This window comes from Anopheles funestus, chromosome 2RL (assembly GCF_943734845.2).
Source record: "Anopheles funestus chromosome 2RL, idAnoFuneDA-416_04, whole genome shotgun sequence".
In the NCBI taxonomy this organism is placed as follows: Eukaryota; Metazoa; Arthropoda; class Insecta; order Diptera; family Culicidae; genus Anopheles; species Anopheles funestus.
In genome coordinates this window covers 2,535,089-2,561,967 of record NC_064598.1, presented here as the reverse complement: position 1 = coordinate 2,561,967, position 26,879 = coordinate 2,535,089, and the positions used below count along the sequence as shown (strand labels likewise).

Genomic DNA, 26,879 nt, shown 5'->3' with positions numbered 1-26,879 from the left:
CGTTTCAACTCGTATTTAATCTTTTGGCACTTGGGGCATAACCAGCATTCGGCTGGTGTTGGACTGCGCGTCAGTCTAACGCATTGCAAATGGAACCATCGGTCGCATTCGAAGCATTCCGCCATTGTTTGTTCGGAGGTATCAATACCTTCACATAGGCGGCAGCTACCATTGCGGTTTTTAACAAAGTTGAAAGGCATTTTGGACGAATCTGCGATTTCCTTGCCGTATGATAAGAAAATTGGCTTACCTGAATAAGCTGATACTTTCCTCTTGTAGATCGGCAGGAGCTAGAACCGAACTGGAACTGGGATGGCTTCGCTGTGATGATGTTGCACGGTACTTCTCTGGGTTTCCCGCGTGTGTCGGATCAATGTCAATGTCTTTCACAATAGTTTTTAGAAACTTTCACAACACAACGTAAAGCACTAATGTTCCTATAATGGTTTAAGCTATATTTGTTGACACAGAATATAAGCAACGACGATTTTGAAACGATCGAAGGTCGAAAACGGAGTATTAAAATATTCGGAGGTTGACGTTACAAAATTGTTCACAACTACAAACACTTTCTATAAACGCTATTTCAGTTCACTAACTTTTCAAACAAGTTAATTTGAACTGTTATTCTCTTTAAATTTGAACAGTTCGACACTGGAGTTGAGTGTAAACAGGATTTTACACTTTTTTCACTTCAACTCCTCTCTGGAGCCACCATATAATCCACTGGAGTGGGATTCACGCGAAGACGCGATATTTTTTAGAAGTTTAAAGGAGACTGAAACGCGGATACGACCGTTCTTGTTGCGTTGTAACTTGTAAGTGCGTTTATTGAAAAATTTCGTTTCTTATATACTAAAAATTAGTTGTGAGAAATGGAGGTAAGAGTGAGATGGGTAATTAGAAAGAGATAGTTTCCTTTTGGATAACGTTGTCCTAGATGCCTTATCCTGGCATATGTTTACATGAGTTCTGGGTAGGCATTCTAAGGCTGTACCAATATCTCACACGCATTTCGGTACATGTGGTATCACTTAAGTTGTGTACCCTTGTCTCGTTTTACTTTCCTCGGTTATACTTTGACCGTATGCAGTTATGCTGCCTTTGCTTATTGCCGGGTAATATGTTTAGTTTCGATTGTCAAGTGCTTCGTCCTTTTTGGACGTTTTATGATATTGCCTGAAACTATGATCATGTTACGTAACGTATGAAGTGGGTAAGGATTTGGGATCTTTTTATGTTAATGTTGCGTATGGTCCTTGAGATGCATCGGTATGTAATTGCGCTTACGTTTTCTCATAGAACATTATTTTGACCTGAAAGCTGAGATTACACACATGGCTTTTCTAGGATGTCAACATGTTAATGTTGGTAGAACATTATTTGACCTGAAAGCTGAAATTAACCACATGTCTTTTCTAGGATGTCAATACGTTTATGTTGCGTAGCTATTTCAAATTCCCTTTCTTACGATAGTTCGAATTCTCACGCGTACGCTTTGAATTTTGTCGCATACGTAACAGTAGATATGAACCTAAGTTGGCCAGGCGATCCCGCGTAGCATCCTGTTTATTTAGAACGGCGTACCATTCTTTATTCATTTTTCTTCTCGAACTTATTGCCTGTGCTACGTTCGTCTTGATCGACGTCGAGTCTAATCTATGGCTTGTAATTCTTTTAAATGATCATATAATAGTTTGAAATGTATTTGAAAAGCGTGAATTAGAACGATTGACCGTTGCGTTCACAACAGTTATCGTTACAGATGATCGCAACAATGACCAGTTACTTGATCATACTCATCCAGTTCCATATTCAGGAAGATAAATAACACAATAAAAATGTAGAATGTGGGCACAATGCAAGCAATTGCAATTAGTTTGCTAGACAAGTCTGTCGCAACTGCGAATACATTCATTAATAGGAATAAACAGCTAATTAAATAACCAACATATGGCAGAGAGGTGACAACCACACACCATACTCTAGCGATCATTAGAATATTGACAATGAACGCGAGCAAGTGGTCCGCGCGTTTGGAAAGGTTTCTGTGGAGCTTCCTGCTGGCATGCGGTTCATTTGCGTTACAGTTTGATCCCGCATTTCCAGAACGATTCTTAAAAAGTCGTAAACATGTGTTGTACTGTATTGCTATGACACTGGCCTTTGCTGTTGGTACCCCGTCCGTGATGGTTTGGATATATCTGTACGGATATATAGGCTTTTTCCCAACGGAAACCATTATGGTTGCAGTTCAGCTGTGTTGCATTTATCTCTTCATGATCGTTGTGAATGTGAAGCTGCTGCTCAATGTTGACAGTCTGCGCAGCTCGCTGAATGAGTTGTTTGCATTGCGTAACACTATACGGCGAAAATGGGTCTGCAATAGTGGCCCAGCCAGGGAGTACACTCAATTGCTGATCTTCAAAATAGTAGTTGTAGATGTTGTACTGCTGGTGTTTTCGTTGGTGACCTTTTACATGACACTGGATCATCGTCCCAGCAAGGCACATGTGGTGGTAGGTGCGTGCTTTTCCGTGTTTCGATACATTATCACTGCGTTCTCGAATTTATATCTGGTGGGATTGATGATCGCTATCCTCATCCAAGAATTAATTAACACGAAACTGACCAGCTTCACCAAGCAGTGTGACGAACAGTTTGATTCAACACTGTACGATCTGTATATGATGCATTGCAAGACAGCCGAGGTAGAAAAGCAATTTATGAGCATCATGAATCTTCCGGTATTACTGCTCAATTGTTGGTACTTTTTAATGATTGTAACGTCGGTATGTATGATGTCAGCAGGAGAATGGAAAAGATCAGTGATTGTGTAACGTTTGCCGCCCCTCCCTTCAGGTATACTACATGTACACTTCTACGATGTTGGAGATAAAAGTGCAAGATCTGGGCGTGGAGGACATTGTGAAATATTTGAACGCTTTGACGTTTTTCCTGTATCTGTGTCTCCAGCTGTACTGCATAGTTGCAATACCTGCGCAGTACACTGAACGATCGAAGAAAATGTGCTCCATTCTGAACACCATCAACCGGCAATGCCAAAGTCAAAGAATGGAACGATTGGTAGGCTTTAATATCGATGCAAATGTACGAAATTATATCAAACATTGACGCATGGACGAATCGTTACAGCTGGAACTAATTATGCTAGATTGTATGCGGCGGAACTACAGCGTTACAAATTATGGACTGTATGAGATGGATCGAACACTATTGTTTGGGGTGAGAATTCCGTTTAACACAAACGACGATGTCGAGCGAACAGACCTAATTGACTAATGTATTTCTTTGTTAGATAATAGCCACGATGACGAGTTACGTGATCATACTGGTACAATTCCACATTCAAGAATATGGATAAGAACTTCAAGATGCGGAGAAAAGGAAAAAATTTTTTGGTGACAAAAACATTGTTTAACGAAACCCCTCACGATCCAAGCGCACGAACAAAAGAATAAAGCAAGAAATTGTCATCGTTTACACCAACAGTGTGCCCTGCCTCGAACATCATGGGACGCCTATGTAATCATGCGCATTCATGTTTGTTTCGGATGTCGGATGATGTCATGATTGTGCCGGTTCAAAATGGCACTTGCTAAAACCGGCAACCCCATCCGGTAACGCAACAACAAAACGCGCGAGCGGCATGCTAATGGTAGCAAATTTTATTGTTTCTTTTTAATCACGCTTTAAGATGCTTCACAATGCACGAACACAAACCAAAAAAAACAATCAAAAAGCGTATGCCTTATTATCGCATGCCTATTGCAGCAAAAAGAAAAAGCTTGGAAAATGCATCTACTACCTTAGCACTCAGCACTATATAGCAATATTTTGATTCGTTCAGTAAAACTTACTACGAGAATATGCTGCCACTAGACAAACGAACAAAAAAAAAACATTTGCTGGAAGCGCAGAGAGCTTCACTACGGGCAAAGAGTCAACCGATGACTAATGCACGGTGGAATGCACCATTTAATTCCTACTCAAAGAAGCGTTTGAGATTACGAACTTATCTCGTTGGTTCATCGTTGTAAGGCATTTATCCCGGGCTTCTGATGCGTCTCCAACATCACTATAGTCGCAGAATAGAAATGGTAGTTGTTTTGTAGTTTGTCTTCTCCTTCGGTGCCTGATCGGCACACTATCATCACACGCAAACACTGACGCTCGCGGGAAGGCATGCGTATTATCCTGAGAGTTTCGATACCGAGGCCTATTATCAAATAGTTCGCTGTGGTTGTAAAGCTTACACACTAGAAAAAAGATGATTCGTTTTTGGCGTAAATGTAGTGGAGTAAGTTGGATGGATCGCGTCCCAACGGAGGAACCCATGGAGCAGCGTTTACTTCATGAAGAAGCACACGATGGTGAAGAGGGTGAGACTGAGAATCTTCCAGTTGGAAGCGAATCGGAACGCCGAATTGCACTCATCCTGATCGCACTGGCTGCAGAACACTTCACGGACGTTGTCCACCTTGAACTTGCCGTCGCACACGTTCTGGGCCTTGTAGATGCAGCCCTTCATAATGGTTGCCTTCTTCGAGTCGGAATCTTCAATTCGTAGATGGTAGCACTTGTAGTCGCCCGAAGGAAGTGTGGCCGTATTCGGCTTCAGGGCAAGCAGCGAGGCAGCCGAGATACCGGCCGTCGCGATGCCACACTCAGTGAATTCCGGCATTTTTTCTTTGTCCTTGTCCGCGGTAGCATCCGAGGGCAGGACCAACTCGACGCCCTGCATGCAACGCAAGGCTTGGGCAGCTGCAAAAGTCGAAAAGGTACGAAAGGAAACAGTAAAGAAGCCGTACGGTGACCGATTCGACCCTTGTGCCTTACCATGGAAGCTGGCGAGGAAGAAAAATGCACTCAACAGGAACAGTTTCATTTTGTTTATTGCTTTCACTTTCAAAGACAACCCAAAAGAACACTACCGCACACGGTCAAAGTCAATCCAATAATAAGGCGAGATGCAAAACGGTTTGTCGGTAGAAAATTTTATTTGCCGATGACTACGCGTCGTTTAAAGACAAAGCGAAACACAACGAAATGATGTCATCAATCAGGCATGTCAAACGTGCGGATCAGACGCGATCCGGGGAATTAAGAAATACGGACAAATTATCTTCGTTTGTTGCTATAGAACATTGAAAATCCAATTTTGAGCTAATAATCCCATAACGAACTACAAAAACAAACGATGTTACCATGCCTGTGTATCTGTTTTGAGCCAAATGTAAACCAAAACGAAATGCAATATTTTGGGCGTTTTCCAACCTTATCGAGGTTAGACACGACTGATGATCATGCGCATCAGAGAACAGTGCGTAGCCTCTCTGCGTAACACTCACCTGCAGCGCTTCTCACACGAAGTCAGGTGTTGTCAAGCATATCAGCTGGAAGATAAATATGCTACTGATGTTTACTTTATTTAATACTTTACTCCACATTACTCCAATGCCATACTTTGAATACTACAACTTTTCGATGGACAATATTAACAAAGTATTAAGAAGTATTTCGTGGTAGTATTGCTTAGGTAGGTAAGGAAAAACCAATATTTGTGTTATTTTGTGTGTTATTGTTTTATTCTACAACAAGAGTTCATGAAGAATTCTTCGAAAGTTCTTGGACTTTTATCGTAGGAATTGTTTTATCTATGAAACAAATATGCAGAAGCACACAAAAATAATGTAACTTTTCACTTCCTTTCCCTCAAATTAGTTTTAGTAATTTCTGGTCACTACAATTTATCTTTCGGGTGATTTCTTTGTCACTCACTAAATGAACTTTATGTGTTAAATCCAGGTTCAAGGAACTAATAGTCAAATACTGTTTAAATTAAAACATTTTTTGCAAAACTCCTACCAAAAGTACAACCGCAATGAGGAGCACGTTCGTCTGGAAGCTGCCGGCCGAGTTGCATCCATCATTATCGCTGCACCATCTGCATCCTGTCTGGACACCGACACGCACCTCACCCTGACACACATCAACCGTATCGTAGACACAGCCTCGCGTTCGGAAAACCGCGGAATTTTCCTCGACCACCAGCTCGAAGCATCGGAAAGATGATGACTGGATTATCTGCATCGAAGGCTTAAAGGCCGCCACCCTTATCATGCCTAGCGATGCAGCACTGGCATCACATTCGATTAGATTGTCCTCACACACACTTTCACTGTCCGTATGTTCACACGAGAAACAGGAAATGGAAAACGCTGCCGGAAGAAAAAAGTTGTTAGCAAAAAGTCCGAAGCTGCGTTTTTTCACATTAACTTCTAATAGCTACCATTTTGTACGAAACTGCATAGCAAAATACCCACAAGAAGATGCTTCAAATGATTCATTGTCAACACGGGGGGAATGTACTGCTAAAATTGGTTCGAAACACAACGTGAACGGTGATGCAATGTGAATGAGCAGCAGCGAAAAACTGGCGATATCGCGTAGCTGACCAACCAGCTACGTTGGTGTGTTTATATTTTATTTTATCAAACCTCTTATCAAAATTCTTCTGCATATGTACCAGCAGATAATTTCAATGTGTGTTGATAACGATTAAACAGATTGGTGTTTGTGTTGGTGTTATCATACGTGATGAATTTCATCGTTACCGTATTCATTATTACCGTTCCTGCACGAATTCGTATGTTTGGAGAGATCATGCTGTTATACACAAGATTGGTGTTAGATTGATACTAATCCAGTCACAAAAAAGTCATAAAAAAAATCAAATTTTTATGACAAAAGCATTTCAGCAGCATAAAAGAATGTTCAAAGATAAGTTTAACGATCATTAAGATGTGTATAGATAGTTAGAAACAGAGCAAAGATTGATTATAATAATCAATAACTATGAAATTGAAGATGGTTAAACAAAAAGTAACCATTCGACTAATTCGACACCCCCAAGCACGCGGTTTGAAAATGGCGGGAAAATAGTTTGTATACAAAGCGTGTGAGAAGAGAGAAGATGGCGCTCTTGCTTCTCTCATTCTCATGCTCACTCCTCTCGCGAATGCTACTCTCGCGCTCGCATTAGAATATGAATTTCGAAGCACAACAACACCAGGCACCTCCACCGATATCGTGAAGAGTAGTGAGCCGTCGTCATGGTACCGCCGTACCAGACTGGGATAGTCGTTGTGGCGGTTTCATCCTTTCAGTTGCGTCGGGCTGCTGGCTGCCAACGGATCTTTGGAGGAATCGTCCAAGAAGTGGCGTCAACGGAGTCGTTGATGGAAGTGATTTGTGTTGAGATTGTAGCACTCTGTTGAGCTGATGTTTTGTGCTGACAATTACTGATAACGAACGGGTACGAATTGTAAATTGGGGTGATAGTGAAGAGACAATGGTCTTATTAGACAAAACGTGGTGGACTTAGGCGGTTGTATTAAGTGGAAGGAAATCAAAGTAGCTGCGGGTGCTGTTAAATGGATGTGAAAATATATACAACAGTGTTTATTGCGATCATTGTAAGAGCGACAGCAACAGTTCCAGGCTGTTGAATAAATAATCCAGCAAGCTTTTACCGGAATGGTGGCGAAAGTGGATAATTGAATGTACAAACATTAATCTGCACCAAGCTCATTGGAGTAATTGACGAGGTCGTGGAGGAGTTCGGTCTGCAGATCGGGTCAGCGATAGTGACGATGATCCAAGACGCGATGGAGCTGGTGCGCGTTGATCTCGCGAAAGGTAAATAGTTGAATTTACATTTGCTGTGCAAGCGGTAGTAATCTGAATCAAATATGTATCATCCTTGGAGTGTTGTTTGGCTTTTTCGTGAAGCTATTAAAAGATCAAACAAAGCTTAATATGACTTCCAATGAAGTCGACGTACGCCATTCATTAGGGTAATTGTTTGTGGCCTTAGAACGACGTTTGAAGCACCAAATTAACTTCTTTTAGTCAATTTATTTGATGTTGCCTTGAAACAGAAGCTTTCAAGCATTGTGCGTGCAAACATTTTTAAGCTAACCGCTCCAAAAAGGCAATATTTGATCATCAGGCTTTACTGTGCCGAAATCGATGGTATGGGTTCAATATTGTTTGTACCGAATTTGGGCGAGTTTTATGTTGCAAAATGTGTGCACCCACTAACAAGTAACAGTCAATCGGTTTCGTATTTCTAATGGCAGTTTTTTTCTTTACCAATACAAGACAACGCGGGCCATCTTTTTCGAGGAAAGCGCAAACATGGAAACCAAACTGTACCTTCCGTTTTGTGGACCACGTAATTGTGTCCGTGTTATGTTTGCCTCAAGAAATAACACTGAACAAGGTCCGATTTTGTAACAAACCGAAACGAATTAAAGGTTCAGTTTCAACAGGAAAAGATGCAGAATTATACAATTGTTCTCTTTAATTACAAACTTTTTTCTTAACATTCTTAACATCTTGATTTTCTTCACCTTATTATATCTGCATCTTGTGCATAGGGAAAAGTCCATGAAACGTTATTAATTGCGTTTGAGCCACCATATAGCTGTTGCTGTACGTTCTAGGAATGAAAATGGCCATGCCCGTGATTATAATGGCGTAATGAATCGTACACAATGAGCATTAAATCGTTTAACTCCATTTGATTTCCTGTTGCGAAGCAAACGGAACGACTTTACAGATGGAAAATGTTTGTTCGGCACGTTACAGGTGATAAATGTTAAAGTTGAACGTCGACGGGCCACGGTGAGATGAAAGTGGTCGACTTTAGTCTAGAGCTTGCCCTAGTGCGCATAGCCGACCCCGGAAGCTAAAGTATCGAATTGCAATTTCCGATGAGGATGCCGTAACAAGGATGTAGTATTTGTGCTCTTTGACACTAACACACACACACATACACGGACGTTGAGTTGCTAAAAAGCGGATCAGCTTGACATACTACCGGAAGGGACACCCGTGTTTTGACGAACCACCGGCGTCGCCTCCATTTGAGGGGGACAAAATACGGTGCAAATCAAATTCGATGCCTTTAGGGCAATTAACAGTGGAAAGATAATGAATTTGTTGTTGGTAATGGGGATTTCCACTCCACTCCACTCCACTGTTGGAAGCAGATCCTGGGAAAATAAATAACTAATGGAACGTGAATGATGATAACGTTCGGTTCGTATTTATTAGCTGGCGGAGTGATAGTGCGAATTGGATGGAAAGTAAGGATGGAAAAAAGGATTATCCTAAGGGCTAATTAAGCTTATATTAATAAACAGCAATATTGTCAGATGGTTGACGCTGGTTGTGCTATTGCAATGTTGCAAAGAGCTATCGATATCCTCATTATTTATCGCGCTTTGCATTAACCAATTAAGGGAGGATAATTTTATGATGGATTTTAATTCTAATTCTGATTTCCATGCAAAATGCGGATATATTTGTTACAGTTGTTACAGAAAATTGAGCAATTATTTAGGAATTTATTTATGATGTTGGCTTTTCCAATGTGGTTTTTATGTGGTTACTCACGGAATACAAATTACTGCGCACGGTAGCATAACCATTCATGGAAGATATATTTTCGGCCAGAAATATATCAACCGATGCTGTATTTTGTTTTGTAACAGCCTGGCAGAGCGAAAGTTTCCCAACACAGTAAAGCAGTAAAGTCACGATGTACCGGTACCGATCGGAATACGATTTCCAACAAAACAGCTCCCGGGAGGATTAAAAGTGCTGGAAAAAGATCTGCCACAACGCTTATAAGCCATTAGCCAGCGAACGAGAAAACCTTTATCGGGTTGCCAGCTCACGGCGAATGAAGCGTTGAAAGGGGATCAGTCGCCGTTTGAAATTAGCGATGTTTTCATAAGCTTGATTCATGGTACAAGGCAGGCATACCGATGAAGAAGCTCTCGGAAAGTACATTAGGAATTAGGAATGACACGAGTGAGTAGCTCTGATCAGGATTATTCATCGGTATCCTTGACTTTCCGTATGATGCAGTAATTCGTTTAGGATGAGGTTCTTTGGCGGATGAAGATGTTTCGTGTGTAGTTATCCTTTCCCCGAGCATGGCATTAAGTGTTGTTTGAGAAATGTTTTTCCTGGACTAAACAAAGTTAGTCCTTGGTAACTTATGGTAAAACAACATATATTTTCCTCGTTCGAATTTTAAGTATTAAGCAAAGACGCATGAGTTGTTCGATTATCACAAAATACGAATTAAGTTGGAATACATCAAGGTACGAATGTTGAGCTCGTCCTGCAGATTGGTAAACACATTCCCGTGTGTGTGTATTTTTTTGCCAATTTTCATACTCATTGGTGTGAAAATGTATTAACATTTTAATGCTAGAAGCAAAAAAATCAAAAAGTCACATCAGAGTCGCTGGCGGCAAAATAGCAGCAGTTCCACGAACGGTGAAATCGAAATTGGTTTTGTGAAGTTTATTTTACACTTCTTTATTGAATTATGAGTCGTAGGATTTTTACGAATCGAGGGAATAAATGGGAATAATTAAATGAAAAATGCAACCGAACGATTACTGATGCGAACGGGGGGGATGCATCTAAAAAGTTCTATTAGTGAAATAAAAATGATAAAATTGAGTAACAGACAGCCGAGTTAGTATGAAAATAAAATGCTGATTACAGGATTGTTTACATGTCGAGCACCGATGCCGAAGGTCATCCAAATTGGCTTCAGCCTCGAATGCATTCCCGTACCGGTGGCGTATATCAAATTAAGCGAAGAGATTGATCAAATTTCGCACATTATCTGTCAAGTGGCACGTGCTAACCGTGCTTTCGGCTTTCCACACCCTTGTCGTTACAGCGAACGGAAGCTACTATGGTCAAACATCACTGATCGATGCTGAGGGGCGAGTGGGCGATGGACAGGATGGACAAATTCAGTTCGATAGGCTCGAGTTCGAGAGTCCGGAAGACTTAATGCGCCATCTGTACTATACGTGCATGCGTTCGAACGTGTCCGAACCGCCCTGGACGACCGATGGTAAGTATTGGAAGCGTTTATACGGTTCAAATGTGTTATCTGATTAAACTCGTACGCGATTCGAGTTGTGCTGAGTGTAGCAAACATTTATTGTTGCTTTGAAATTCCTCCCGATGTTGGTAGAAAAACGGATTGATTTAAAAAAAAAGCTCCTAATTCCGATAGCTGCTATCCGGTGTGAACTTGAAACTTTTAGACGAGTTTTTGGTGTACGGCTAGCATACACGACCGATGGGTAGGAATGGCGATGGTGGAATTCGGAATGCTAAAGTTAACCTGTAACTGACGGGAAAAGAAATCCGTTCTCCGCACCATCGGAGGCTAATCGGGTTTGACAGTGGCTTGCTTTAAAACGGAAGATTGTGCGGTTCAGTTCCGGTGCGATGCAAAGTCCTTGCAGGTGTGGAATCGGGTGCAGGTGTAGCTCAAATTGAGTTACAGCTCAAGTTTAAGCCGAGGTGAAAAGTCGAGCGTAAAAGTTAAAGGCAAAGACGTGGCTGGATGAGCAAAGATCTGGTCGAGGATGGTTGGCACAGCGCTGCTCTTGCAAGAAGAGGATCGAAATTGATTCTCGTGTTTATGATGATATTGCGGCCTGATCCGAACAAGTACTTGGACGCTTGTTGTCCTTGGTGGAAAAGTTGAAGTACGAAACTTCAGGTCTGGTAGAAGCCGAGTTGTTTGAGATGTTGTGACACACTTACTGTGAGAAAACTAAGGAAAATTGTGGGGTTGGATGTTTTAATTGAAAGTAAGATTAAATTAACTCGGAAAGTGTCCTGGGTTAAAAATGTTTTATCAGAAATCAATCATCATGTAATTGTAAAGTAGCAGGAAACGTTATCCGAATAGCGGTATTTCCCCTTTCGAAACCTGTTGAATGTGAATGGGCCTGTGGAAAAGCTTAGATACCATTTGGCACCAGATGCTGTGACTTTTGAACGGGTTTTTCGATGTGAATGGCGAAGCACTACATCAAGGAACGTAATCGCGTCCGAATCGAAACAGGAGAAGCAAAGCTCATGCAAACGTATTATAATGTAAGCCCACATTGGCTTCGAGTGTTGCAAAATGGGATTTTGGTGGAAAATAATGTACAAAAGCTGCCGCAAAACATTAACACGGACGATTTAATTCGCATGTCGGTGTCTGAGTGTGTGTGTGCACATAAAGGGCTTCGTATGATGTTTGTGTGGTGATTCCCTTTCTATAACGAGCGCCATTAATATTAATATGAGCCGCAGAAAGAAACCGAAGGGGGCATGCGACGCAACGAAAGCCGGTGGCGTTGGAATGTGCTGTTGCATATTCTGGCGAATAAATAATTCCCATAGAAAATGTGTCTTTATTTGCTGTGAATTCAACCGTGAATTGAACTACGAATTGATATTCTATTGAGACGCAGTCTTTTGTTGGTTAAATTGCTTAACTTTGCTGCTGTTAAAGCCGGCCCCGTTTTACCTTTTCCGGGTTTTAAAAATAGCTGAACCTCGCAGGTTTGACACCTGGCAAAGGGCAACGTTCCGTTACTACCAACATTCCGCCCAACACCAACATGTGTAATGCATTAACCGGCCCTGAAATCATGGATTACCATTGCCATTTAGCAGGGCGTCATCCGAAAGTGCAAACAGTCATCAAGAAAGGATAGGCCCCTCGGTGGAACAGTACAGTCGTCATTTGGTTTGGTTTGGTTTTGCTTCACTTCTTCCAGGTAGTACGACATTTTGTCCCCGGCGCTTCGACGGGTGGTCCTGCTGGGAACCGACACTGGCGGGTACGGTGGCGGAAAATTTTTGTCCAAAGTTTATACTGGGCTTTGATCCACGTCGACTAGCCTACCGTACGTAAGTATAACTATTTTAAACTTCCATTCCTTCTGTGTGTGGGCTCTCCAGAGTGGATTGCTCCGGGGAAATTAGCTTATGTATTTACCCCGGGTTTGCCGGGCTTGCTCTTGTCGGACTCATCCGAAGTACACGGTGAAGTACTAACTGGGAGACATGTTACTTCTTCCCCGCAGATGTCACGAGAATGGATCCTGGTTCGTACACCCGCTCTCCGGCCGGGAATGGTCCAACTACACGAACTGTATCGACACGGAAGATATGCAGGTATGTTGGCCGACTTGTTTGTTGAAACTTCATTAGTTTGCGTATTATTTTCAAATTCCATACCCAAAAACCCTTGGCTCGATGTCAACAACCGACTCCCTCCCCAAGAAAGGTGTTGAAACATGAAATGATAATTAAATTACAATCATTCTTGCGCTCCCATCCCATCCCTTGAGAGACGGTCGCAGTTCTGAAGAGTTCCAATGTTTGATAAAGTAAATTTGACAACATGAGTAATGATGTAGTCATGTCGCGACATGACAAGCCTGGGGGAGGGTGAGACTTGTCGTGGTCTGGTGCCGGGTTTATGTGGTTCACCATTAGTTTTATCTCACTCGGTTCAAACTCCTCCAATAAATCAATTTTTCTAGTCGCCTAACATCTGACGCGATACGAGTTGTCGATTAGTCCCAATGACGGACGAATGACGAGTCCGGTTGTACGACTTGCTTTACTGTTAAGCGGTAATATCTGCTAAAACACGGTCCATTCTCGAGCGAATGGTCTTATCATTTACGGGTACGCTTGTAGCATTGTCGGACGACTGCTGCTAGTGGTCATGAACACACGACGACCACGACCCGAAAAGCAATCAACACGTCTACGAAACCGGCATCATCTACCGAAATGTTTCGTTCGCTGGGTGTGAAACGGACTCATTGGGCTTAATGAAATGAGAAAAAGAAATGTCACCAGAAGTCGCATCCATGCTTGATGCTACGGCCACGTTTTTGATACTGATGTGCTTGATTTGAGTTAGTCGTAGCTTGTATTTGTTGAATGTTTTTCGCCTTTTCTTTTGCGTGTTGTGGAAAGGTTGGAATGTCTTCCCTTGTCGCGTACCACAAGCAGATGTAGCTCAAAAGCCGTATAATTTTGCCATATTTTGTGACGTGCTGCTTTCGGTTCCGTTACCCTGTGAGCGTGGCATGTTTGTCCTCATTTAACTTTTGCGAATTAATGTGTCGGGATTGAATTTTCTTTCTTTCCAGCTTCGTCGGTTGGTGAACGACATCTACATCGGTGGATACACGGTTTCCTTCTTAACGCTAATTATCTCGCTGTGTATCTTTCATAGCTTTCGGTAAGTACGTTGTACCTTAAATATTGCAATAGTTTGGACAACTTTAAACATTGAGGATGTGTATGTAATATGGCTCTCTACGTCGATGCCACTAGACGTAACAAAGCAAATCACACATTCAGAGACTATCTTTCTATTAGCTCCAGCTAGAAACCTCTGATTTGTCCCCTCCTTCACCTCCAACGCGGCTTGAAGATGAAGTGAAGAAGCGGAGAGACATGAACCGAAAAGCATACGGAAATGCTTCCTTCATCGCGGTTGAAGATGATTGATGATAACTAGTATTTCAATTGAGTTGACTTTTTGTCGAACGAATCGCCCACAACCAAAGCCTCTTTTCTCCCTCTTTTGTGAGCCATTTTGTGGCGCCAGATTTCCGTTTTGCATGTGATGTGTGAAGGAAAACTGGTATGGTACAAACATTCGAATCATCGTCCTTTTATAAGACGAAATGATTTTTACCAAAAACAGAAAAAAAACCCTCAATTGAAAAAGTCACTAAGCCGCCCGAGTCAGTCAGCTGACCGTTGGTTGAATAATTGAACGCGGCCGAGTGAAATGGTATCCTTGCGAGCACAAAAATAAGGGAAAAAGCGAAAGCGAATCCTTTTTCGGTTACGTCGTATGCTGTAAAGCGGATCCGTTTCGTCATGATCCCTTTTCCCGGAATTTCATTCACTGCATAAAGCGATTTTCTCTCTCCGGAGCTGAAACATTCCGTTCAGCTAAATATCTTATTTATTACACCAGCTCGAATGCTGGGGTGGGGTGTGAATGAAAACTTCCAAAAATTTGTTGTCCGCTAAATCATCACACCGGACGGGAAAGCATTAGCACTGCGGTTGGGTCCCTATTGTGGGGCAGGGATTTGTAGCTGAAGGTTATTTCAAAACCCTATTGTACCACGGGAGAAAGTCGAGTGTCAGATTGGTCTCTTAATCAATCTTTATTCTGAAGTGTTGTTCTGGTCAGTTTTACTTGTTTTCGTTAAACGTGGCCCGGCAAGTGTTCGGTCCTCTATCGCGACGCGACAACGTCACGATAAAGTGATGTATGCTCGAGGGGATGTAATTTCGTTGTTTTTGAAACCCCATTCTGGTGAGTGTGATGGCCACTTGAGAAAATTAAGCATCGCACCAGAAATCGCACCATCCATCGGGGTCAGATTGGAGCGATGTTAGCGTTCCCATGGAAGTGGAAAGTAACGTGCCAGTCATATGCAACATTCGTTAAACATTCATCCGAAGCCGCGACGGATGGAAGCATGAAACGGCAGAAGCAAATTGAAAAACTTCCGTAGACAAACAGTCTCTGCGGAAAGCCAATCGTTCCGTACCTTTTTTGTTTTCTTTCATACTCTTACTTATCGAACGTTTCTTTTTTCTTTCCACATTGCCGTAGAACATTAAAATGCACCCGCATACGGATCCACATCCATTTGTTCACCTCATTGGCACTGAGCTGTCTGTTTTGGATCTTCTGGTACAAGTTTGTCGTCGAGGATCCGGATGTCCTGAATGCAAATACGGTAAGCGTAAAGGAGTTAGAGGAGCGTAAACCTAACAAATGGTGTGTAGTAATGGGGGTTCTTCCAATATATTGGTGATTTGTGTAACTTGCTTCAGTTGGGCACAAATGGTGAAAGAAGATGCACCTTTCTGACCATTGTTCGAGGATGGTAGCTTTCCACACTTTTACCACACTGGCTTTACGTGCACATTATTATAGATTTCTATTTGTAAGCTATTTCCTGAACAATGATGAAAGGTGAAAACTTACAACCTAAAGGAAAGGGCAAAGGCTTACTTGTTGGTATGCAAATTCCTGGTACAAATCTTGGAACATAATTTTGTTGCAACAAAAAAAAAGGTTGTCGGGAGTGAAAACCCCCGAAGTCTTACACCAGAGCTGAATGGAAAGCATTATAGTGTAAGCCAAAAGAGCAACAGCGACGTACTTTGGTGACAAAACTTGCGTAGAATACAAGATGCAAATGTCGTGAACAAAGACAGCAAAACAAAACAACAAAAAAAAGGATATGTTCCAAGAAAAGAGAACAAAATGAAACAGTAGAAGTAATCCTAGAAAAAAGGACTTTCACACTACATTCTTTCCGCACACTGTTGCTTATTTACTTTAAACTTGTATCATGTTTCTTCTAGCTGTTTGCAGCATCCATTTACCGGTGTTGCCGGAGTTTGCTATCGCTATGGCTCTACCGGGAAAGACGGTTTAATAATGTGAATTTAGAGTGTGAAAAACGAGGGCTCTTTTAACGTTCGTTACGTTTACATTACCAACAAACCTGCCGGGGCCGGGTAGAAATAGGAAATAAATTAATTTAGTTTAATTTTAGTTTAAAATACCGCGCCATATTGGAGGGCATGGAAGATGATTCTTGGCGCGATTCTGTGTAATGAGTCTGTAAATGTACTACCATGGAAAAGTGGAAAACTGTTTCGACAAATCAAACCCGAAACGAGGGTTCGAATCGTTGTGATTCATCTATTTAATTGTGAACTTGACCGGAGCTTTTCAACTCTCCGTCCGTAGTGGGATGATAATCAACGATTGGAACGCTTTGAACTGTGTGCAGTTCGATGGAATGTATTGCAAATTGCGGTTCGAGGGGGCTACGCTTGGTAATTAGGTTTATTTTCGATGGACTGTTTGGTGTAAGATCAAACGATTGAACGAGAACGTGTCACGGTCACGGTGATTGGCGAGAAAGCCAAATGGTAGTGAAAACGGAGCGCATATTTGTATGTCATTTTAGGTGATTCTGTGATGGTTGTGATTTTCCCACCGCATTCACATTACGTTCCATTTTTGCCTGGATGTGACCGTGACCGGCATGACATTACTGACACATTTTAGTAGTCATTTCGGTAGCAAAAACGAGACAGAGAAAAAAAACGGTTAAATTAGTTAGTTATGGGCTATTCTGTTGCTGGTTGAAACTGAGTTTATGCTTCACTTATTAAACATTCCCTTTCCCGGGAACAGTATTTGGCAACCGGAATGATGCTTCGTTTTGGGCACGTTTTACAGTTTTTATCCGTGGCTCCGAAAGAATAAAACTCGCGCTCGGATGTGCGCGCCTGTAAGCAAAGGATGGACAATATTTCACACCTTATTGTGCCGACACAGATGTTTGCATTTTAGTGTTTGCTCAAGTGGGTCATCCTTGCACTTGTGATACGGCACATATATGCATCCCGATCCGTTGTACCGGAGTCCTGAAGCATTCAGGCAAGAAAGCCACAAGAATGAAGGCAAACGTCTGTATGCAAACTCACTTGCGGGAATTGCGGGAGAGAGAAAGTACGATAAAAGTAAAGTGTTTTTAACACCAAATTTTCCGAAAAACGAGAAAATGCATGTTTTATGTTGTTTTTTGCAAAATGCAAAAAGAGCACACGAAGAAGAATGTGATTAGTTTCGGCATAGTTTGTGCTACACAGTTAAAACCACAAACCCCCGGCTTGCGAACGATGTGGGTCGAATGTGGGAAGCTTTTGCAGCAACATAAAAGAGTGAAGCTCGGAGTACAGCTTCCGTGAGCCAATGTGGGCAGAGCGGTGAAGATAATTGTTAAACTTTGTCCACTAAAGCTGTACCGAATCCGATTCCGGAAGATGGACAATCTGGTCATACTGGACGCATTAGCTGCCCGGTTGCTGTGGTTCATTACCTCATGGGTTCGATATTAGTGGGCCCGATGGATGGGGATTCTCATATTTCAAGTGCTATTGCTAAGCCTTGTTGCCCGCCTTGTTGCGCTTTTCATTCAACCTCTCAACCATTAACCTCAATTTGTGTTACACCTTTCCTTGGACACATGAACGATCCTTCTTTCCAGGGCTGGTGCGTTGGACTCCACATTCTGCTACACTACCTGATGCTGGTTAATTATTTTTGGATGTTTTGCGAAGGACTTCACCTGCATCTCGTGCTCGTTATAGTAAGTATATGCGTGTCACACAGATATCGCCATGGAGAGCTTTGGACAGAGAAAGACACTGTCTGTGGGGACAACGTCCTGGAGGAAGATATTTGGACGCATCGAAGTGATTGCCATTAGTAACCGGGCAAGCTGTCGGTGTGCCAAAAGGCTCTGATAAGTCTGAGTGTTTTTTTCTGGTAGAAAGAATTACGATGAAAAGTTAATTTTCTCTTCATAAGTGTGACGTGGCTTTGCACAGCCACGGTCGGTGGTTGTTGGGGTGGCGAACTTTTGTCGGCGATTAAGCCGCATCCACGTCAAATTGACTCGTGTCCTTTTGTGAGTTAGTTATTGTGTGCTTTGTGTGGCGGTTGGTGCTAAACTTCCTTGGCGTGTACACTATCAGTGTCACATGACGGCACCATCGGCAGCATCGTGTAGGTCGATCGAAGAATGAGGTCATTTCCTCATTGGGGCACATTTTCTCTTCGATTAGGAAGTCGCACGATGAAGTAGTTTGCTTGAAACCGGTCACCGGGCATCGGCCGGATGATGGCCATCAGAACAACACCCGGTTCAGTAGCCCCCGAAGGTGGTTTGGAAACCACCAAACCACGCGCTAGAACATACAAAACTCAAACACACACCGAGTCTTGGAGGACGATGTGCCATCTGCCGCCTGTTGCTATCAGGGCGTCACGGACATATCGTCTTCTCACGGACACGTCCCCCGACGTTCGTTTAGTGTCTTCCGCTTGGTGTAACTTGCGAAAGCCGACTTGTCACACAGTGTGGCGAACATATCGTACCAGTTTCCCGGGAATGCTACGTGTCTGTGTGTGTCTGTGTGTGTGGTTTTGGTTGGCCGAGATTGATTCATGCCCACTCTGCCGTTGTCCACAGCATCTCCATGCGAATAACGTTTCTTCTCTGTTCGATTTAATTCCGTTTCCGTATGATTTTTCTACCTTTCTTCCTTATGGCACCATACACGTTGGGCGTTCCAACCCAAAAAAAAACAGGTCTTCATCAAGGATATTGTCGCAATGCGTTGGTTTGTCACGATCGGTTGGATATTGCCGGTGGTGTTGGTGAGCCTGTACGCCCTCGTCCGCAACACACTCGAACCACTCGATACGGAGCAGTAAGTATTTTACGACGCAGTGATACATTTTAAGGGTGTTACTTTTTTTACGAGATTGTTTGTGATACTTCGGAATTAGAGCTGGAACATATATTGATGTTCCGCCCAGTATGATGAAGGTTTGGGGCCTATGGCCTTGCCCTTCTTTGTGGCGCCCGAAGAGTTTGTTGTGAAGTTGTTGTGTCTCCTTTAGGTAAATAATGCAAAGCTTTTACGATCACCGAACCCAGCCCCGGTGTGATGGATTATGAACCAGTAGTAGTAGTCTCCTAATTGATTGGGTGTTGATGGATCATTTTTATGTGATATGATGAGTTTTAACCCAAGATAAACGACTCTTTATGGGACCTAAATAAAGTCGAATTCCCTCTTATTTACACAACACTTCTTCTTGTATACAAAAAAATCCTTTTTCATCCGCTCTTGGTAATCTTGTGGTTTCGGGTTTTAGAATCCTTTTTTGGTAGATTTCCCCAAATAAATTGGTAGGAGTTTGCCAAAAGGTCCTCGAAACCGTACCGAACCAATGTTGCCCATTATCACTTATCTCACGTTAACTGATCATTTCATGCTGGCAACTCTCGAACCGCAATTTACAGCTGCTGGATGAACGAAAGCCACGCTATGTGGTTACTGACGATTCCGGTGTGCTTTTCACTGGTCGCCTCCCTGGTGTTTCTTATCAACGTCGTCCGAGTGTTGCTGACGAAGCTAAGCTCCACCTCACCCCATCCCGCACCGCTCGGGCTGCGGAAAGCCACACGTGCAACGTTGATTCTGGTGCGTACTCGGCGCTCCATCGATTTCGTTGTTCAATTAGTTTCGATTTCCTGATGTCCCGGCACTTTTAACCATTGCAGATACCGCTGTTCGGTTTGCAGCACATCCTGCTGCCGTTGCGACCGGAGAAAGGATGCTCGGTGGAACGGTACTATCAGATCGGGGCCGCCCTGCTGATCAGTCTGCAAGGTTTGTGCGTTTCGTGCCTGTTCTGCTTCGCCAACCACGACGTAATCTTTGCGGTACAGTGCTACCTGAGCCGATTTTTCCCCGACCTTGTGACACATCCATTTCTCGAGAGCAATGGAGGGCAACCGGCCACGCAGAGCCGAGACGTGGTCGTATGACTACTGCACGGTCGTCGCTCCACACCGACGAGTGTAAGTCAGCGCGAACCGTCACCCCAGGTGGGACAGTGCGCTGTCTAAAGTGGTGCCGCCGTCCGTCGAAGGAACGAAGGAGGCTCTCACTCTTTCCTCTCTGTACTTCGGTGTCCCTGTTTCCCCATCCGTACGGTCCATGTAGACGCGGTAGGTGTCCTCTCGATGATAGGATTTTCGGGTTGAACTCACATGATGTATAGCCAGAACTAGTCGATGTTCATATTTCGATGTTGCTGTGGTGAATAATCGTAAATGTACAAATGTAGTGTTTCATCTCAGATTCTCGTACGAGCGCAAAGCATGCGATGGTAGTGTACGGCAGTTTACTGCGAACCTTTAGAAGACTAAAAATATATTTAACATTATGACTATAGCGCTGGGACATTCTAGCGATGCATCCGGTGCTGGAAGAAAGAATGAAGAAATAAAGAATATTTTTACTTATCGACAAGGAATTTCGTTGTTTATGCGACCGTGTTTTCTCTCCCAGACTCCAGTTCACCCGGGAATGAGGAAGGTGGCCACCGCACGGAAAGGTAAATCGATTTCGCTTCAAGTTTTGCTTTCATGTACATACATATAAAAGATTACATTGCGAATCTCGGCCAATTTCTGTGATTCGAGAATCGGTATACGTCTGCGGATTAAATTTTCATGTGAAACGTTCCTTTTCCTTCTGACGGTGGAGGTGGACATGAATACGGGAGATAACGAGGACCGTGTACGGCAGGTATGTCAAATGAATGATGGCTTTTAATCTGATTGTGGCGTTTGTTTGCAATATCCAATATGAATTATGCTTTGATGGATTGATTATGGAACAATATTTGCACTGCTGCTTACGAGAAGTAATTGATTTTGTTATTAAAATGGAGTATTATTGAAAGGGTAAAGTTCATCAGCCCAGACATGTTTGTTTCATCACTAAAAGGTAAATATTTATTTGCGTAAATTCCAGTTTTGTTCAAAAGCTTATTAGCAACCAGTTATACAGTTTCGTCAACTGCGAACTGCGTGCGTGGACTTTGAATTCGCATCTCACCTATAGATGTCTCTGGTCGCTGTAATAAACTGTGCGAATTGTAACAATGTAATGTTATACTGTTCGACTTGCCGTTCTTCTATCGGCAAGAGAAGCATTTTAAAATATTTACAGCCAGAGAAAGGACTTTCTACAGTTATTAACATTTACTTTGTATGCTTTGTACTACAAGCACAACAGCGAATGACTTTTGTTGAGATATACAATGGACATAAATCACAATACTAGTATCCCTCTTTCCACTCGTTGAAGTCTCTGTCGGTTGACGCAAAATTCTCCAAAAATAATCCGTTTAATTATTCTTGTTAATAAGAGAACATCGACAGAAGGAGGCAACACAAATGTACACTCTGCTGTCGGCCATTATGGAAATCTATATAGCTACCTCCTGGCTTGGATGCTCTCTTAGTGTCAGAAATCCGAAAACCGTATTTTTGTTTCAGATATTGATCTCAACCAAGGATTTCTCTCGCTTCACTTACACGAATGATCGCTCTCACATGACGTTTATATCTCCTGTCATTTGTCAAATTGCGAACGCATTAAAAGCCTTAGGAGTTTGGCAAATTTATCGATTTTTTTTTATTTTAAGCATTATTTGAGTGAAAAGAAACGTATTGCAACCAATTCGCATCAAAATAAATCAATTTTTAAAATTTTGCTAAATTTCCCCAAAAAAAACCAAGGCTAACCCCTTAGGAAATTTTCGGGTTTTCAGATTTTTTTTATTTTTTTTGTTATTTTTTATGCTTTCTTCTATTTAAAGCATTATTTGAGTGAAAAGAAACGTATTGCAACCAATTCGCATCAAAATAAATCAATTTTTAAAATTTTGCTAAATTTCCCCAAAAAAAAACCAAGGCTAACCCCTTAGGAAATTTTCGGGTTTTCAGATGTTTTTTATTTTTTTCTTATTTTTTATGTTTTCTTCTATTTAAAGCATTATTTGAGTGAAAAGAAACGTATTGCAACCAATTCGCATCAAAATAAATCAATTTTTAAAATTTTGCTAAATTTCCCCAAAAAAACCAAGGCTAACCCCTTAGGAAATTTTCGGGTTTTCAGATGTTTTTTATTTTTTTCTTTTTTTTATGCTTTCTTCTATTTAAAGCATTATTTGAGTGAAAAGAAACGTATTGCAACCAATTCGCATCAAAATAAACCAATTTTTAAAATTTTGCTAAATTTCCCCAAAAAAAACCAAGGCTAACCTCTTAGGAAATTTTCGGGTTTTCAGATGTTTTTTATTTTTTTCTTATTTTTTATGCTTTCTTCTATTTAAAGCATTATTTGAGTGAAAAGAAACGTATTGCAACCAATTCGCATCAAAATAAATCAATTTTTAAAATTTTGCTAAATTTCCCCAAAAAAAACCAAGGCTAACCCCTTAGGAAATTTTCGGGTTTTCACATGTTTTTTATTTTTTTCTTTTTTTTATGCTTTCTTCTATTTAAAGCATTATTTGAGTGAAAAGAAACGTATTGCAACCAATTCGCATCAAAATAAATCAATTTTTAAAATTTTGCTAAATTTCCCCAAAAAAAATCAAGGCTAACCCCTTAGGAAATTTTCGGGTTTTCAGAATTTTTTTATTTTTTTCTTATTTTTTATGTTTTCTTCTATTTAAAGCATTATTTGAGTGAAAAGAAACGTATTGCAACCAATTCGCATCAAAATAAATCAATTTTTAAAATTTTGCTAAATTTCCCCAAAAAAAAAACCAAGGCTAACCCCTTAGGAAATTTTGGGGTTTTCAGATGTTTTTTATTTTTTTCTTTTTTTTATGCTTTCTTCTATTTAAAGCATTATTTGAGTGAAAAGAAACGTATTGCAACCAATTCGCATCAAAATAAATCAATTTTTAAAATTTTGCTAAATTTCCCCAAAAAAAATCAAGGCTAACCCCTTAGGAAATTTTCGGGATTTCAGATGTTTTTTATTTTTTTCTTATTTTTTATGCTTTCTTCTATTTAAAGCATTATTTGAGTGAAAAGAAACTTATTGCAACCAATTCGCATCAAAATAAATCAATTTTTAAAATTTTGATAAATTTCCCCAAAAAAAACCAAGGCTAACCCCTTAGGAAATTTTCGGGTTTTCAGATGTTTTTTTATTTTTTTCTTTTTTTTATGCTTTCTTCTATTTAAAGCATTATTTGAGTGAAAAGAAACGTATTGCAACCAATTCGCATCAAAATAAATCAATTTTTAAAATTTTGCTAAATTTCCCCAAAAAAAAACTAAGGCTAACCCCTTAGGAAATTTTTAGGTTTTCAGAATTTTTTTATTTTTTTCTTATTTTTTGCGCTTTCTTCTATTTAAAGCATTATTTGAGTGAAAAGAAACGTATTGCAACCAATTCGCATCAAAATAAATCAATTTTTAAAATTTTGCTAAATTTCCCCAAAAAAAACCAAGGCTAACCCCTTAGGAAATTTTCGGGTTTTTAGAACTTTTTTTAAGTTTTGCTTATTTTTTATGCTTTCTTCTATTTAAAGCATTATTTGAGTGAAAAGAAACTTATTGCAACCAATTCGCATCAAAATAAATCAATTTTTAAAATTTTGATAAATTTCCCCAAAAAAAACCAAGGCTAACCCCTTAGGAAATTTTCGGGTTTTCAGATGTTTTTTTATTTTTTTCTTTTTTTTATGCTTTCTTCTATTTAAAGCATTATTTGAGTGAAAAGAAACGTATTGCAACCAATTCGCATCAAAATAAATCAATTTTTAAAATTTTGCTAAATTTCCCCAAAAAAAAACCAAGGCTAATCCCTTAGGAAATTTTCGGGTTTTCAGAATTTTTTTATTTTTTTCTTATTTTTATGCTTTCTTCTATTTAAAGCATTATTTGAGTGAAAAGAAACGTATTGCAACCAATTCGCATCAAAATAAATCAATTTTTAAAATTTTGCTAAATTTCCCCAAAAAAAAACCAAGGCTAACCCCTTAGGAAATTTTCGGGTTTTCAGAATTTTTTTATTTTTTTCTTATTTTTTATGCTTTCTTCTATTTAAAGCATTATTTGAGTGAAAAGAAACGTATTGCAACCAATTCGCATCAAAATAAATCAATTTTTAAAATTTTGCTAAATTTCCCCAAAAAAAAACCAAGGCTAACCCCTTAGGAAATTTTCGGGTTTTCAGATGTTTTTATTTTTTTCTTATTTTTTATGCTTTCTTCTATTTAAAGCATTATTTGAGTGAAAAGAAACTTATTCCAACCAATTCGCATCAAAATAAATCAATTTTTAAAATTTTGCTAAATTTCTCCATAAAAACCAAGGCTAACCCCTTAGGAAATTTTCGGGTTTTCAGATGTTTTTTAATTTTTGCTTATTTTTTATGCTTTCTTCAATTTCAAGCATTATTTGAGTGAAAAGAAACGTATTGCAACCAATTCGCATCAAAATAAATCAATTTTTAAAATTTTGCTAAATTTCCCCAAAAAAAAAAACCAAGGCTAACCCCTTAGGAAATTTTGGGGTTTTCAGATGTTTTTTATTTTTTTCTTTTTTTTATGCTTTCTTCTATTTAAAGCATTATTTGAGTGAAAAGAAACTTAGTGCAACCAATTCGCATCAAAATAAATCAATTTTTAAAATTTTGCTAAATTTCCCCTAAAAAAACCAAGGCTAACCCCTTAGGAAATTTTCGGGTTTTTAGAACTTTTTTTAAGTTTTGCTTATTTTTTATGCTTTCTTCTATTTAAAGCATTATTTGAGTGAAAAGAAACTTATTGCAACCAATTCGCATCAAAATAAATCAATTTTTAAAATTTTGATAAATTTCCCCAAAAAAAACCAAGGCTAACCCCTTAGGAAATTTTCAGGTTTTCAGATGTTTTTTATTTTTTTCTTATTTTTTATGCTTTCTTCTATTTAAAGCATTATTTGAGTGAAAAGAAACGTATTGCAACCAATTCGCATCAAAATAAATCAATTTTTAAAATTTTGCTAAATTTCCCCAAAAAAAATCAAGGCTAACCCCTTAGGAAATTTTCGGGTTTTCAGATGTTTTTTTATTTTTTTCTTTTTTTTATGCTTTCTTCTATTTAAAGCATTATTTGAGTGAAAAGAAACGTATTGCAACCAATTCGCATCAAAATAAATCAATTTTTAAAATTTTGCTAAATTTCCCCAAAAAAAAAACTAAGGCTAACCCCTTAGGAAATTTTTAGGTTTTCAGAATTTTTTTATTTTTTTCTTATTTTTTGCGCTTTCTTCTATTTAAAGCATTATTTGAGTGAAAAGAAACGTATTGCAACCAATTCGCATCAAAATAAATCAATTTTTAAAATTTTGCTAAATTTCCCCAAAAAAAACCAAGGCTAACCCCTTAGGAAATTTTCGGGTTTTCAGATGTTTTTTATTTTTTTCTTATTTTTTATGCTTTCTTCTATTTAAAGCATTATTTGAGTGAAAAGAAACTTATTGCAACCAATTCGCATCAAAATAAATCAATTTTTAAAATTTTGCTTAATTTCTCCAAAAAAAACCAAGGCTAACCCCTTAGGAAATTTTCGGGTTTTCAGAATTTTTTTATTTTTTTCTTATTTTTTATGCTTTCTTCTATTTAAAGCATTATTTGATTGAAAAGAAACGTATTGCAACCAATTCGCATCAAAATAAATCAATTTTTAAAATTTTGCTAAATTTCCCCAAAAAAAAACCAAGGCTAACCCCTTAGGAAATTTTGGGGTTTTCAGAATTTTTTTATTTTTTTCTTATTTTTATGCTTTCTTCTATTTAAAGCATTATTTGAGTGAAAAGAAACGTATTGCAACCAATTCGCATCAAAATAAATCAATTTTTAAAATTTTGCTAAATTTCTCCAAAAAAAAACCAAGGCTAACCCCTTAGGAAATTTTCGGGTTTTCAGAATTTTTTTATTTTTTTCTTATTTTTTATGCTTTCTTCTATTTAAAGCATTATTTGAGTGAAAAGAAACGTATTGCAACCAATTCGCATCAAAATAAATCAATTTTTAAAATTTTGCTAAATTTCCCCAAAAAAAAACCAAGGCTAACCCCTTAGGAAATTTTCGGGTTTTCAGATGTTTTTATTTTTTTCTTATTTTTTATGCTTTCTTCTATTTAAAGCATTATTTGAGTGAAAAGAAACTTATTCCAACCAATTCGCATCAAAATAAATCAATTTTTAAAATTTTGCTAAATTTCTCCAAAAAAACCAAGGCTAACCCCTTAGGAAATTTTCGGGTTTTCAGATGTTTTTTAATTTTTGCTTATTTTTTATGCTTTCTTCAATTTCAAGCATTATTTGAGTGAAAAGAAACGTATTGCAACCAATTCGCATCAAAATAAATCAATTTTTAAAATTTTGCTAAATTTCCCCAAAAAAAACCAAGGCTAACCCCTTAGGAAATTTTTAGGTTTTCAGATGTTTTTTATTTTT

At 39.6% G+C, this 26,879-nt stretch overlaps 5 protein-coding genes across 6 annotated transcripts in view; 3 read left to right on the top strand and 2 right to left on the bottom strand.

The window, feature by feature from the left end:
- LOC125762568 (uncharacterized) overlaps window positions 1-1,978 on the top strand; it is a 212,998-nt gene extending 211,020 nt beyond the window's left edge. For both annotated transcript variants that reach the window (XM_049424803.1, XM_049424804.1), the window contains one exon: window positions 1,766-1,978. The gene's annotated coding sequence lies outside the window, so the exon portion shown is untranslated. The remainder of the gene's footprint in view (window positions 1-1,765) is intronic.
- Window positions 1,979-2,009: 31 nt separating this feature from the next.
- On the top strand, window positions 2,010-3,514 carry LOC125762581 (uncharacterized). The gene is made up of 4 exons (XM_049424850.1): window positions 2,010-2,792; window positions 2,863-3,087; window positions 3,157-3,246; window positions 3,320-3,514. Exons 1-4 carry the CDS (start codon window positions 2,010-2,012, stop codon window positions 3,383-3,385), a joined length of 1,164 nt encoding a protein of 387 aa, XP_049280807.1. The 3' UTR covers window positions 3,386-3,514.
- Window positions 3,515-3,674: 160 nt separating this feature from the next.
- Window positions 3,675-5,041, bottom strand: LOC125762599 (uncharacterized). The gene is made up of 2 exons (XM_049424874.1): window positions 4,861-5,041; window positions 3,675-4,785 (listed from the first exon to the last, which is right to left on the bottom strand). The coding sequence occupies exons 1-2, from the start codon at window positions 4,907-4,909 to the stop codon at window positions 4,370-4,372; spliced, it is 465 nt and encodes a 154-aa protein (XP_049280831.1). The 5' UTR covers window positions 4,910-5,041; the 3' UTR covers window positions 3,675-4,369.
- A 388-nt stretch (window positions 5,042-5,429) lies between these two features.
- Window positions 5,430-6,583, bottom strand: LOC125762600 (uncharacterized). Its single transcript, XM_049424875.1, has 2 exons — window positions 6,314-6,583; window positions 5,430-6,242 (listed from the first exon to the last, which is right to left on the bottom strand). Exons 1-2 carry the CDS (start codon window positions 6,369-6,371, stop codon window positions 5,863-5,865), a joined length of 438 nt encoding a protein of 145 aa, XP_049280832.1. The 5' UTR covers window positions 6,372-6,583; the 3' UTR covers window positions 5,430-5,862.
- A 68-nt stretch (window positions 6,584-6,651) lies between these two features.
- On the top strand, window positions 6,652-21,578 carry LOC125762580 (calcitonin gene-related peptide type 1 receptor). Its single transcript, XM_049424849.1, has 10 exons — window positions 6,652-7,722; window positions 10,796-10,975; window positions 12,690-12,822; window positions 12,999-13,089; window positions 14,082-14,173; window positions 15,575-15,701; window positions 18,036-18,137; window positions 19,142-19,263; window positions 19,863-20,043; window positions 20,124-21,578. Exons 1-10 carry the CDS (start codon window positions 7,677-7,679, stop codon window positions 20,388-20,390), a joined length of 1,341 nt encoding a protein of 446 aa, XP_049280806.1. The 5' UTR covers window positions 6,652-7,676; the 3' UTR covers window positions 20,391-21,578.
- The last annotated feature ends 5,301 nt before the right edge of the window (window positions 21,579-26,879 follow it).

Excerpts from the sequence above, each read along its gene's own strand:
- LOC125762580 (XM_049424849.1), top strand. The coding sequence starts at position 7,677 with ATGATCCAAGACGCGATGGAGCTGGTGCGCGTTGATCTCGCGAAAG. Across the intron at positions 12,823-12,998 it reads CGTCGACTAGCCTACCGTAC|ATGTCACGAGAATGGATCCT; the intron begins GTAAGTATAACT and ends TCTTCCCCGCAG. Across the intron at positions 14,174-15,574 it reads TGTATCTTTCATAGCTTTCG|AACATTAAAATGCACCCGCA; the intron begins GTAAGTACGTTG and ends ACATTGCCGTAG.
- LOC125762599 (XM_049424874.1), bottom strand. The coding sequence starts at position 4,909 with ATGAAACTGTTCCTGTTGAGTGCATTTTTCTTCCTCGCCAGCTTCCAT. Across the intron at positions 4,786-4,860 it reads CTTCCTCGCCAGCTTCCATG|CTGCCCAAGCCTTGCGTTGC; the intron begins GTAAGGCACAAG and ends CGACTTTTGCAG.
- LOC125762581 (XM_049424850.1), top strand. The coding sequence starts at position 2,010 with ATGAACGCGAGCAAGTGGTCCGCGCGTTTGGAAAGGTTTCTGTGGAGC. Across the intron at positions 3,088-3,156 it reads GTCAAAGAATGGAACGATTG|CTGGAACTAATTATGCTAGA; the intron begins GTAGGCTTTAAT and ends GAATCGTTACAG. Across the intron at positions 3,247-3,319 it reads ATCGAACACTATTGTTTGGG|ATAATAGCCACGATGACGAG; the intron begins GTGAGAATTCCG and ends TTTCTTTGTTAG.
- LOC125762600 (XM_049424875.1), bottom strand. The coding sequence starts at position 6,371 with ATGAATCATTTGAAGCATCTTCTTGTGGGTATTTTGCTATGCAGTTTC. Across the intron at positions 6,243-6,313 it reads ATGCAGTTTCGTACAAAATG|CGTTTTCCATTTCCTGTTTC; the intron begins GTAGCTATTAGA and ends TTCTTCCGGCAG.